Source organism: Anser anser (genome assembly GCF_964211835.1).
Source record: "Anser anser genome assembly, chromosome: 17".
Lineage (NCBI taxonomy): Eukaryota > Metazoa > Chordata > Aves > Anseriformes > Anatidae > Anser > Anser anser.
This window is the reverse complement of record NC_139738.1, coordinates 1,639,570-1,653,196: the sequence shown is the minus strand read 5'-3', so window position 1 is coordinate 1,653,196 and position 13,627 is coordinate 1,639,570. Positions and strand designations below refer to the sequence as shown.

Below are 13,627 nucleotides of genomic sequence, written 5' to 3'. Positions count from 1 at the left end.
TTAAATAAACACAGGCAAGTGAGTCAGCAAGAAGATATAAAATCATCAGGAAAGGCTGAGTTTGTTTTAATGTGGGGATTACTGTAAACACTAGGAGTGCATGGTAACAATTTGTAGGCCATATGTTTTGAAATATCATAACTGGTGTCAATAAACACATTAAAATTCAACTTCAAAGAGTATTGTGGATGTTTGGAGTGTCACGAAGACATTGCAAAATGGGGATTTTAGATGGAAACAAGTATGGGAGCAATCAAACACAGCTCCTATGTGAAGAAAGGGATCTTGTCAAGTTGTTAGAGCTAAGCATCTGTGATGGTGATTACTGCTGCTTGCTGGCTAGGAGCTGTGCTCAGCCCCTGATTTCTTTCACACCGTCTCCCTGGCCTTCCACCCTGACCTGCCTGTTTGTCTCGCCCACCTGCTGCAGCTCAGTGCTGGGGCTGAGCTCTTCTGAGCAGGGATTGCCGTTCACTGCTCGTTTCCGCAGTTCATAGCCCGCCTGATTTCCTCGTATAAATAGCAAATTCATTTCGTGTCTCTACAGATCGACTTGTGGCACAGACGAAGCGCTGTCCTCCTGTGCTGACAGGCTGCCCTGCAGGGGCATCTGGCATCACCGCAGCGTTGGCTGCATTTGATTCTTCCGTGCGCTGCCAGCCACCAGTCGTGGGGTTTAGGGCACGGAGAAGGGCGAGCAGCCCTTCTGTCCTCGCCTCTGGTGGCGGTATCCTGAACATAAGGTTTATGTTGCTTCCTGAATCCCTCCTCATTCAGACCTCCACTGCCCGAAACGCCCTCTTTTCCTCGCTTTTTCTCTTGTAACACTTCTGATGCAGTGGGATTCCCTCAGCAAATGCTCTCCTATTTGTGCACAAATCGTTTGTTTACTCCACGGAGATGAGACCAGATCTGTGATCTTTCAGCTGTAAAAGCACAGACTTCTGACACTGAAGCTTTACTAGCGTGCTGAATAAATCCTTTGGCTTGTTTCTGGGATATCCCATGACATGCTAAATTACTAGTGTACATACAAAGGCGGTATATTTGTTTACATGGCTGCCTGGAGACTCATGTCCACCATATGCCTTGTTCTTTCTTATTTTCACCTTTTTAATGTGTTTCATTTCACAACGAGAGCCCGCCCCTCCTCTCTTCTTCCTTTTTTCACCTTTTATTGCTGACTATGACATCATGAAATGTATGAAATGACACAGTATGAAATGTATGTCTCTTTTTTTTGGTATCCCTTTCTAGATTTTTATTCCTGCTGCTTTAGACGTTACACATAGCCAGGCCCTTGGGGTTTGCATGGGCATACAGACTGAGAGCTAGCTGATCCTTTTCCCTCTGGTTTTACCCCTAGGAGACTCAGACCTTCCAGAGCTCAGCGCCGTTTTCCAAGCGCTTTCCATTCCATCCTGGTTCACTCAGAGTCCACCTGAGCTGCGTGTTTGGGGCCGGGGACTGCTACGGAGAAGGATCAAGCCTTGGTTTCCCTGAGGAAATCCCTTCTATGGAGGTGACACAGTACAGCACAACGTCACGTTTAAACCAGTAAGTGAAAGCGTGTGCTCAGCACCAATGTATAAAATAAGCAAGAATGGCCATAAACAGCACGTTTAGCTATCTATGGATTTTTACAACCCAGTGACTGTGGGACAGTCCTGGTCCTGCCAGCCTGAGCCGTGCCTCCAGGGAGCACGAGAGGCTTCTGGTGCCTCGTGTTGTCCCTTCTGCGAGGGCAGCTTACAGGGCTTCTGCTACACAAACAGCAACTTCGCTTATTTTATTACCAATCCTACAGGAACAAAGTGAACTCACACATACCCTTTTTAACGTGATTTATGACAGGAGCAATATGAGGGAACAGATGAGCATTCCTGCGCCTAGGTTCAACTCTCCATTTAAGAATCACAGTCAATATTCCCTTGTTTTAATACTAAACATCATGTTCAAAACTGAGTACTTCACTGTAAACTGCAGGCAGACCACGCAGGATTAAATGGGGCTTCTAGTGTGATGAATATAGCAGCCTCTTAAATGATTAGGACACCTGTTGACATTAATATAGAAGCATGCATGAAAACAAGTGTGCCACACACTGAAATATATGTACACAAATATTAAGAGGATTAGAGAAATTGCTAAAATGGATAGAGTGGCATTTAACACGAACATGTCTGGAATCTCAGCGGAATGGAAATAACATGCACAGAGCTGTTCCCTTGTTCGATGGTTTTTTTTTTTTAGTGGTTCATCTGGGGTATAAACGCAGTACAAGGAGGTCATTTGCTTACATTTAAAAATTTCTGTTTAATATATGTCTTTGTTTGGAATCTGCCTCTGATTCATAACCACCTTCCTTTAGTAGCTGGCACCTTTGCCATGTAAGCTGCAAGAAAAAGTAATTAAATTTAATAGAAGCCACCCTCGCTTTGAAGCTGCCCTGGATTTAGAGCCACAAGGAGAAGCAATTAAACTGTAGCAGCCAAGGATTCAAACTGAAGTTATATAGTGACTTTTTTTTTTAAAGGAAATTTTCTCTGTAAACGGATTTGGATTGTCAAACCTGATTGGATTCAAAAGCATAGAAATTTCCTTCTGTGGGAAACTTTCTACTGAAGCAAAAGGAAAAAATAATTAGATGTGAAATGGGGGTCAGTTGTGAAGATCTAGGATATTTTTAATCCTTTCGAACAAACTTCCAAAAACTAGTTCAGCAAAGTGCTGAGGGGAAAGGGGAAGCATGGAAGGAGGACAGCTGCATGTCTGTTTATTTGCAGGCGGGCCAGCTTGTCAGCAGCCTAGGGTACAGATTCATTAGGGGAAGGGATTTATTTGCACTAAACAGTATTATAAGCATTGTTTAAAGCTGACAGGATTTTTTAAACCATCAAGAGGCAGAAATTATTTTTTCATTTCTGTGCTTTTACCAAAAAATTGTCTTTAAATTAAGGAATAAGCATAGGAGAAAAAAATCAAAACAAGACTCCCAGATGCCATAGCCAATACCAAACACAATTCTTCCTACCTAAAAGTATGTTTTAGAAGTTTCCTATAAAATATCAGAAAGGATTCAGTTGAAAGAGGTTTTCTTCCAATGCAGATGTTAGTCAAAAAAAAGCAAACTGGCAATTCAGTTAGCACTTACAGGCAGGCAAATCTGTCCTAATCTCCACCAGCTCTTTGAATTAAATGTAAGTCTTAGCTAAGTCAAGGCACATATGAAAATCTTAATTATTTTCATAAATGTATTTTGCAATACCTGCTTTTCTGAGAAATAGATGCTCTTGGGCTCAGTATAAGGATACAGTTGATGGTCTGTGACCTATGGATCTGACTTGGTGAATGAGAGTCCTCTGGCTGGAGTCATGGTAAAGCTAAATTTCCAGGGCAGTGCCTGGAATGTTGTAACTTGCTGGGAAAATATATTATTGTATCACTGGCCATTATGAGGTAGCTGGGGGCAGACATGCGAGCTGCATCCTCCCCAGAGAAGACAGCCCCGGCGATGGTGACCAGCCTGTAAAAGAGGAACGGGAAAACACGGCCAGAGAGCTGCTCTGGGGCACCGTCAGCTCTGTGAACAATGTTTGACCCCAGCGTTTTGGATGTCCCAGCAGTAATCTTTGACAACGGGTCTGGGTTATGCAAGGCAGGTATCGCAGGTGACAGTGGCCCAAGGTCTGTTATCACGGCAATTGTTGGTCGCTCAAAAGCCAAATCTACAATGCTTGGAGCTGGGATGAAAGAATACTACGTTGGAGAAGAAGCTCAGTCCAAAAGGGGGATCCTGTCTTTGAATTATCCGATTGACCATGGCATAGTTACCTCCTGGGATGACATGGAAAGGATCTGGAGACACGTCTATGAGTACGAGCTGAGAATCAAAGCCACTGAAAGGCCAGTGCTGTTGACAGAAGCCCCCCTGAATCCTCTTCAGAACCGGGAGAAAATGACGGAGATCATGTTTGAAGGCTTCATGGTGCCCGCTATGTACGTGGCAGTCCAGGCAGCTCTGGCACTCTACGCCTCAGCCCGCACCACCGGGATCGTCATGGACAGCGGGGACGGTGTCACCCACACGGTCCCCATTTACGAAGGGTACTGTCTGCCCCATGCTGTCTCCAGGCTGGATATTGCTGGCAGGGACATCACCGAATATTTCATGAGGCTTCTTCTGGAGAGCGGGCACTCTTTTGTTAGCACAGCTGAAAGGGAAATCGTGAGAGATATCAAAGAGAAGCTGTGCTACGTAGCTTTAGACCCCATCCATGAAACGAAAGCAAAGCCCGAAGAAGTCATGAAAGAATACAGGTTACCTGACAGCAATGTCATTCAGATAGGCAGCCAGCTCTTCCGTGCTCCAGAGGTCCTCTTTGTGCCTGCAGACATCGGCATCGAAGCACCCGGCGTGCACAAAATGATCTTCAACAGCATCATGAAGTGTGACATCGACGTGCGCAGGAATCTCTACGCCAACGTCCTGCTCTCGGGTGGCTCCACGCTGTTCCCCGGCCTGGAGGAGCGGATCCTGAGGGAGATGCACCTCCAAGTGCCTGCAGGCATGTTCGTGAGGATCGTTGCCCCCCCAGAGAGAAAATACAGCGTGTGGATCGGGGCCTCCATCCTCACCTGTCTGACGTCTTTCAAGCAAATGTGGGTCACCGTGAGCGACTACAAGGACTTTGGGGCAGCCATCGTCCATCGAAAATGCTTCTAAGGAGACCATAAGACCAAGCGAATGCCTTGCTGCAACAAAGCACGAGCAAGAAACCCTGGCGAGGGCTGGCTTATCCAAAAGGTGCCACAGCAGTTCGTGTCTTTACTGGCTGACAAAACCTTTATGGAGATAAAACATTAAAAGAACTGGTAACCAGGGCATCGAGCCTTCTTAGCGTTCATCGCCTCCAAGGGGAGCGCTGTGTGTTCCCACCTCCCTCGTGCCTGAGCCCAGAGCCTCATTTATCTGCACGTGCTCTCCCAGCCCCTGCCTCATGCTCAGGCCTTGCTGTTTCTTTGCCCCGGCCTCACAGGGTAGCCTAGAGTGATCAGGGCCATTGCCACTATTTCCACAGCACTCCTACCCCCAGCCACTCCTGTTTATGCCATCAGATTAGTAATGGAATTAACGTGCACTAATGGGGAGAGTGGGAGAAGTGCTGAGAGAGGCTGGTTTTGAACTTCAGGTTAAAAATTCCAGCAGTTTTCCAGCAGCAGCTTCTACACTAATTTAGTCTGGATTCTGTGCTTCTCCTTTTTCCTTTTTCCTTTTTCCTTTTCCTTTTCCTTTCCCACATATTACAGGGATGTAGTAACTAACCGACTCACCGCCTCACTTGCAGCCATACGGGGAGTAGCTCACCTCCTCTGCTGGGGATTCTTCCCTCTAAGGTCTTTGAGATATCTGGGTTTTGTATTCTAAAACTAGATCGCGTGTTATTTTCGACCTCATTAAAAATGTTTCCTTTAGAAACCCAGCAAAACCCCAAACAGAATCCAAATATAAATCAATGCAAATGCAATTACTGTAACCGACCCTCCTCTGTGCCTGAGAGCCTGAAAAAATTCATTGATTCCCCGCTGTAATTTATCTGGGAAGCAAGAACACCCAGCCTCCCTTCCAAGCACCGGCCCTGCATCGAATTGCTCGGCGGAGGAGCAGGGCTGGGGCTGCCCCGTGGGCCTTGTGAGCTGTGCCCTTTTGTGATGCGGGGTCCGGAACATTTCGTGGTGCTGCCAGAAGATCGCTGCCCCCCGACAGCACCCGTCCTGCACGCGATGTCGCACGCGGCGGCGGCGGGGACCCCCGCGGTGATCTTTGACAATGGCTCTGGGCAGTGCAAGGCCGGGCTGTCGGGAGAGCTGGCACCCCGCTCGGTTATCTCTACTGTTGTGGGGTACCCCAAGTTCAGGTTCGTCATGTTTGGGGCCGGTCACAGGGAGTGGTACGTCGGAGAAGAAGCCCAGTCCAAACGGGGCATTTTGTCTTTGAATTACCCAATGGAAAACGGGCTAGTTACATCCTGGGACAACATGGAGAAGATCTGGAGATACCTGTACGAGCACGAACTCAGGCTGAAGCCCAGTGAGAGGCCTGCGCTGCTGACCGAGACCCCTCTCAATCCTTTGTCCCACCGGGAAAAAATGGCCGAGCTGATGTTCGAAAGCTTCCGCGTGCCTGCCCTCTTCGTGACGCTGCAGGCACTCGCGGTCCTGTACGCCAGTGCCCGCACAACCGGGCTGGTGCTGGACAGTGGGGACGGCGTCACCATCGCGGTCCCTGTCTACAAAGGCAAGTACCTGCTGCAGGGCATAACCAGGGTGGATTTTGCCGGCAGAGATGTAACCAAATACCTTGCCAGGCTCCTCCTGGAGACCGGGCACTCCTTCATGAGCGCAACAGAGAGAGAGATCGTCAGGGATATAAAGGAGAAGCTGTGCTACGTTGCTCTAGATCCTAAAAAAAAAATGCAGGAAAAGCCTGAAAATCTTACGTGCGAGTACATTCTCCCTGACGGAAGGTCTGTCAAGGTGGGAGACCAGCTCTTCCGAGCTCCTGAAGCACTTTTTGTGCCCAGAGAGGTGGAAGTCCAAGGGCCAGGGGTTGTGGGGATGGTCCTCCGGAGCCTTGCCAAATGTAGCAGCCGTATCCAGCTGGACGTCCTAAGGAACGTGGTGCTCTCGGGCGGATCGACTCTGTTCCGAGGCTTCAAGGAGAGGCTTCTGAAGGATCTTCAGGCGGCAATCCCCAGCACAACCCCCGTCAAGATCTTCTCGCCGAAAGATCGGATGTACTCCGTGTGGACTGGCGCGTCGCTGCTCGCCACCCTGACAGCGTTTAGGAATATGTGGATTACCAGGGAGGACTATTACGAAGTCGGGCCAGCAGTACTCCAGAGAAAATGCTTTTGAAAAGTAAAAGTATGACCATCCAGGAATTTTTTTTAAGTGCCAATCTGAACAGCTGGAGAGCAGTTAATAAATCAGTACAAAAATAATTGATTTGTAGTAAGTGATTTTATAGCTTAGTAAAGAAAGATCCCTTGTGCATTGGGCTGAAGAAAGAGTCCTTGTTCTGAGCATTTTTGCTATCCAAGATGTTGGTTTTAATTCTAGAAATGTGTTGATCCCTGCTAGAACTGCAAACAGTTTGTCAGACTTTTAAACACTTGAGAACAAGCCACCTCCAGCCCATGCCCGGGGGGGCTGGCTCCCTGCCACGCACCGTAAACTTCCAAAGAGTGGAAAGAGACCTCTGATGGAGAAATAGAGGGCTCGTGGGTATTGCTGACCCTTCACCATAGCACCGGAGATCGCTCGTAGCAGTCCTGGAGAAGCTCAGAGAGGACCGAGCTTCTAAATTTGTTTTTGCTCGCCAAATGAAAATAAGTTGGTCTGGCTGCTAGAGCAGAGCTCTCAGACCGAGCACACCTCTGCGCTGCTTGTGGCCTTACCAAGGCATTTGCTATGTCACATCACATAAAACATCGCTTCTGTTTGCCCATCTGTGGAATCTAGTGAATATTCCAGCTTAAGGACTGTGTGAGACTTCATTTAGGTAATATAGTGTTAAGATCAGTAATTAACCAGAGAGCACAGGGTGAAAGATATTTAGTTTGGGTTTATTCTTAGAAGATTTCTGAAGAAACTTAGTGACATCAGGCATCTACAAGAAGGTGGAGGTGGTTGTCCCTAGCTGGCACTGATGGGAAAAGCTGGACACGTTAGGAGATGGTGTTATTTCTCTACTTCCTCAGCGGCAGCCGGGGGAAGTGACAAAATAACCCTGCAGATATTTGCTTGAATTACTAAAGAAATCTGCCGTGCTGAGCTCGTTGCGCGTTTTTTTTGAATGCTGAGCATTTCCAAAAAATAAGTTTAAGTAGAGTAAATATGGCTAACTGAAGTGAGCTATGAAATTCATAACAATTGTGTGAATTTGCAGCACTTAAATCTGCATTCAAATAATCTGAAAATCATGTATTTACAGAGATTGTCGTCATCCACTTCTGCAAATATATGCACTACATTGAAGCAGGCAATGGAAATCTTCTCATAATTAAACTAAATAACACTATACTATATGTTGTTCAAAATTATTTCAAAAAGCCCTCAAGATATAGCTGAGAACTTACTGGATTTGTTCAAGACCAACATGAAAATAGGAAAAGAGATGCAATCTGCCTTCTGAATGATTCGATGCGGTGTCTGGCTATTTTCATTCAGCTCTGGAGAAGAATCTTCAAACTCATTGATGCCCTCTGCTGCCTTGGGACTGATTAGTCATCCCTCACCTCCTCTCCCTGCCCTTCGGAGACTCACAGCACCGCTTTGCTTTCCGTCCAAGCATTTACAAGTGCTCTGAATGCAGGGATGTCCAGCCCCCGTGTTCAGCCTTCACCGAGCCCTGGAGTACCTGGAGTGGGAAATCAGGACGAGCCGGAAGATCCAACTGCCGAGGGAGGTGGGCAGGGAGGGGAGGATGATTTCTGGGTGACTCCAGAGACACAAGGGGATTTTTGTACCTGCAAAGTGGGAAGCACAGGAGAAGAGCTGGGGACAGAGCAGGCTCAGCTCACCTTTTTATTATTGATCTCAGCAGCGGGTGTAACACAAGACGTGTACATCCCAGAGCACATTTATATGGGTCGGGGGAGTAGGCGGTGATAGGATGTGGAAACGTGCATGAATCCGAACAGGGGATCAGCGTGCAGCGAGGCTGTGTGGTGGGCAGGCTGTGTGACGGGTCGGTGTCCGAAGCAGTGGCAGCGGCACCGCCTGTCCCCGCAGAGCAGCCCCGTGCAACGCGGTTATTGCTGTCTGGGGACGGGGGCTGGCAGTGGCTGTGCTGGGTATTCCAGCAGAGAGGAGTGAAAGGCTTTCCTGGCCGTGCCAGGCATCACCACCTTCCTTACACTGGCCAGGTGCCTCTTCTGCAGCTCCTCCGGCCGTGGTGGCAGGAGTATCCAGCAGCAGCAGGACCTCATTTCCCCCAGAGATCAGAGCGAAAGCATAAAGCAACGAGTCTGGAGTAAAACACACAGCTCTCCTGCTCCGCTTGGGCCCTAAGGCTTCAGAAAGTTGAGATATGTATTACTCCATCAAGTTAATGCAAGTATTCAGAGAGCTTTTAGAGCTGTTATGAAATCTGAATCAGCAATCTCGTATCTTTCTTCCATTGCAGTATGTTACCTTTTAGCAGCCCACTGGAAATGTGTAAACAAACGAGGTACAACTGTAGACAGTTTAAATATTTTACAGCTCACTGACTTCCATATGAGGAGGGATTTGCAGTAACTTAAGTGTTTAGACTCCTGCTCCAATAATCTAATGCAAATAAAAATGCAAACAACTGTGTGCTGGAAAGCAGCGGGAACCCCAGAGAACGGTGCAGCTCAAGGTAGCTGTCAGCAAGGAGAAAAGCGAGGCAGCAAGCGTGATAACTGCACGCCCAGGTGCAGACACAAAGCGTGTTTGGAGAGTGACACCTAGCAGGGCTCTGTGTGTGCTCGTAGCAAGGCGTCACCCTTGCAGAGCACATTGCCTGGTGTAACCCGGGACGGATTCACTGGCACCAAAATCGTTCAACATCCAGGGACCTGCTTCAGCTCCTCCCAGCCGGAAATCATTCAACAGACCGTGATTACAGGTAGGTAGCACCCACAGTACTGGTTTGGCCCGGCTCTTTCCATCTGCCTCCGAGACACGACTTTGCCCAAGGACACACAGCAGATAGCAGGAGCTGGCACGTGTTCCCAGAGCCTAGGCTCTTTATCAGCCTCTTCAGTCTCTTGGTCACCTTGTGCTCCCATCGCTGTGCAGGGCACTGGGAATTCATTACTTCCCTTGTATTTCGTTTTCACCTTGAAGAGGTCAGTTGTGTTAATAATCGTTTGGGACCACGTTCCCTTGGCCCTCACGCCACAGAAAATGAGCGGCAGGAATCCTTCCTCTGTCTGCCTCCACCTGTCCTCTGGACACGTACAGGGCTTCAGCTGCAAATGCCTGGGAGCCTCCCAGCCTCAGGGAAGTCACACAAGCCTGCCGAATTTGGGAATGGTTGCAGGGAATGAAGAGGCTTGAGTTAACTCCTAGGTTTACCAGTGACTCTTTGCAGAATGGGGAGTTTAACCCTGGGCAAGCCAGGCGTCAGTTCCCACTTACAAACACCCTTCTTCTGTTCTGCCCTGTGCCTGTCCTGCAGGCTGCTGCTGGTGAGGGCCGTCTCTTGCTGGCTGCTGTGCAGCACTGGGTTGGGCTGGGGGTGAAGTGTCATCACCTTTCTCCCAGGAACACCCTACGTTAAGAGTGCACATCAGTGCAAAGATGTGGGACTTTAGGGACCCGAAATCAGAAACACAAAACCAAGTGTGAAGTTTGCACTAAAATTACATAACCATCTCACCCTGCTCCTGGTAATTTTTCCCTCCCTCCCCAAGTCTCCTTTAGCTTTCAGTCTAGCAGCAGTCCTTTATTTTCTTTTAAATGTCAAACAATTCATCATTTTCCCCATTCCCCATGAATCTAAAGGTTTTATTGGTATGCAGCGGTGTCAGCCTGGGACAATGCACACTGATTACCCAAAACAACACGGTTCTTGTCACCCTGCCCGTTTTCGGTTGCGAGCTCTTGAGAAATGTACAAGAGCTCTTGCTTTCTCTCTCTCCTCCCCGTTATCATATGCACAACAAGAAGGCTGGGTTCACATACACACTAGACAAATAGTCATTATCTTTATTATTCACACCTCCCGCCCCCTGCCCTCATCCACGCTGAGCACGCTGCTGCAAGAGGTGGGCTCACCCCTGGGCTGCAGAGCGAAGGTCTGGGGGAGGCCGGTGATGGCCGGGTTGTGGGGAGGGGTGCCGAGCCATGAGGGGTGCCAGGCCATGAGGGGTGCCGAGCCATGAGGGGTGCCAGGCCATGAGGGGTGCCAGGCCGTGCATCTCTGCAGCCGGGGCAGGGAGGAAGGTCGGGACTCAGCCCCTTTGTTTTTCCAGGCACGGCGATGCTCAGAGAGGCTCCGTAGTCATCACACGCACACATGCACCCACACGTACGCATATGCACACACTGATTTTATTAAGCCATTCCATACAAGTATTTTATATATGTACTTTTTTTTGTTGTTTTTTATTTGGAAAACTTCAGAGTGCTTTTTTTCACACACAGTAAAGTTAGCTTTGCTGAGATTCATTAGTCCCCTTTCCCCCTGTGTGTAAATGGATCTCTCTCAGTTATGCAATGCAAGGGTACACAACCATGAAAAGTGCAGAGGCAGCCAAAAAAAGCATTGTTCTGAACTCGGACGTGTAAAATATTCATATTCAATAATAAAAAATAAAAAAACCAGCCCTTAATAAAAAATTCACGGGGTAAAATATGCATTGTCGCTCCATCCCCAGGGCTGCAGCAGTTTCCAGACCAACATGTTACGTGGGTTTTCACTGCCTTGTTTTACTCGATTAATTCAAAACCAATTCACTCTCAGACATCCCAGTATTAGGTGCCTAAATTGATTCTGATTTCTCTAAGGGCTGTGTCTCTATGACTACAGTTGTAGCTGGTAGAAACTGTTCAGAGCATCCGACGTGCAGCCCGCCCAAACAAGACCATCCCTGATGCCGAAGGGGTGCCCACACCGTGCTGGGCAGCTGCACAAGCCAGCTCCGAATGAGCCAGGAGCTCCTTCAGCACGCTGCTCAGGCTGCCACGGCACACCCCGCTTCTTGAAGGGGCAAATTAGCCAAATGTTAGCATGGCGAGCCGCTCTGCCAGGGGGGCGAGCACATCTTGACCAACGGTGGTGACTGCGTGCAGCACAGCACCCCTGCAGGGCTTTGCAGAGGAAAAGAAATAATCCAGGGTGCTGAAGGGAGGCAGAGGCAGGTGGAGATAAATGCCCGGCTCAGGCCCTGACCAAAGCATGCAGCTGAGATGGGAATTATTTATGTTTTTCTGCATCCCCATCCAGCGCCATAGCTGCAAGGCCAGCCTGCCTCACTCAGGCCATGCACGTGAGTTAGAAACGGTCCCAAACAGCCAAGAAAGCAGAAGGATGGGATGGGGACTGACACACTGCTTTGACAGGACAAGGACATCTGTGCCTGCGTAGGAAAGTGGCAGCAGCCGCGCTGGGCTCAGCAGCTCTGCTGAAGAGCTGTGGTCCCACCGTGCCCCTACAGACCGATGCCAGCAGAAGCTGCCACGTCCTTCGTGCTCTGGTTTCAGGGCTTCTGTCCCGCATCCCCAGGTGGGACAAAAATTAAAGCTAAAGCACGGATCCCCTGCTGCAGTAGGTGCGCCGTGCTGCCTCGTGCATCCGATGGCTACAGTGGTGCTGTGAGCCCAGCAGCAGGGCAGAATGCTGGAGTGGTGGCGTGAGCATTGCTGGAGGAAAGAGAATGCAGGAACGAGAGGAGAGGTTCTGAACTTAAAATATTTTGCCTGGCGCTGAAATTTTATGAAGATATATGGGAGAAAAGAATGAGAAACTCCAAAACAACCAATGCTTCAGATGTTTCTTTTATCTAAAGTATAGCTAGTTAAATGTTTTACATAGAACGAGTCCCAAGAAGCATAAATCAGGGGATATAAGCTATGTTTTATAAAGACCTCAAAATATAAGTTCTTTACCTCCCACATTCTCGGGCCAAATATTTTAACTGGAAAAGCATGTGGGACAATCAGCGTGCATATCACCCATGTCTTTAATGACCCTTCCCACCAAGGTGATTTGTTCTGTGTCCACGGTTTGATACTTACATACAAAAAAATGGAAGAACGGAAAAAAAAAGCTTCAGAAATTCTGATTTTGGAAAATTGTGATAACAACTGACAATGTGGAAGTAACAAAATATGCTGTGATGTGACAGCTGTCAGAAACATTTGAGATTTTTCTTCTTGGGGGGGGGGGGGAAGGGGTAGAAATTGTTCCTTCTCTCTGCAAGCTCCGGATTACTTCTGATGGGTGTCAAATATGAGCCACAGCACCAAGCTGCATAAAAGGGGGAACGGAAGAATTAAAAGACCTTGCTGAGTACCCTCCTCATTTGCCTTTCCCTAATAATTTTCCAATGGCTTTGGACAAAAAGCATTTTTATTCTTGAATTGTGTTTCTTTGTAGTTCACAGGGAGAAAATAAAACTAGCTCACCGTGAATGTAAGGGCTGCATCATTTAGCCTAAATAAGGCCAAACCCCCAGGCCCGAGTCCCGCTGCTTGTGCACGTTGTTAAAAAGGCAGGGAAACCGGGATGGATGTGCGAAGCAGGAGGGGAGTCCCTCGGGTTCACCGTACGCCGTGTCCCAAGGCTGTGCTTGCAAGGTGTCGGACAGGGGTGGTCGCAGGGGGCAGCCGGAGGATGCTGCTGCCACCTGAGGGCTCGGCCTCCCTCCAGAGAGCTCCGTGATTTTCCCCTTCTCTAGTCCTTGTGGCTGTGGCTCCTGCAGAGGCCGACGGCTACGTGCTGACAAACCTCCCTCCTTCGCACGACTTCCTGGCAGATCTTTTCCCCGTCTCCCGCGCTCTTGCTCCTCCCTTGTATTTCTCAGGCCCGTGCAGCAGGAGTGCACCGAGCAGCACGCATCCGGCCGAGCTGGGGGCTCCGCTTGCAGGTTGG

At 48.7% G+C, this 13,627-nt stretch overlaps 2 protein-coding genes across 4 annotated transcripts in view; both read left to right on the top strand.

Annotated features, from left to right (window-relative positions):
- The window catches only part of LOC310882955 (actin-1-like), a gene marked incomplete at its 3' end in the record, with an annotated part of 131,630 nt that extends 126,904 nt beyond the window's left edge, over positions 1-4,726 (top strand). For all 3 annotated transcript variants that reach the window (XM_083802473.1, XM_083802474.1, XM_083802475.1), the window contains one exon: positions 1,367-4,726. In XM_083802473.1, coding sequence (XP_083658599.1) covers positions 3,593-4,726 — 1,134 coding nt within the window. In that variant the 5' untranslated portion in view covers positions 1,367-3,592. The remainder of the gene's footprint in view (positions 1-1,366) is intronic.
- Positions 4,727-5,712: 986 nt separating this feature from the next.
- LOC310882954 (actin-5-like) lies at positions 5,713-12,893 on the top strand (the record flags this gene model as incomplete). The annotated part of the gene is made up of 1 exon (XM_083802472.1): positions 5,713-12,893. The coding sequence occupies one exon, from the start codon at positions 5,713-5,715 to the stop codon at positions 6,916-6,918; it is 1,206 nt and encodes a 401-aa protein (XP_083658598.1). The 3' UTR covers positions 6,919-12,893.
- Between the last annotated feature and the right edge of the window lie 734 nt (positions 12,894-13,627).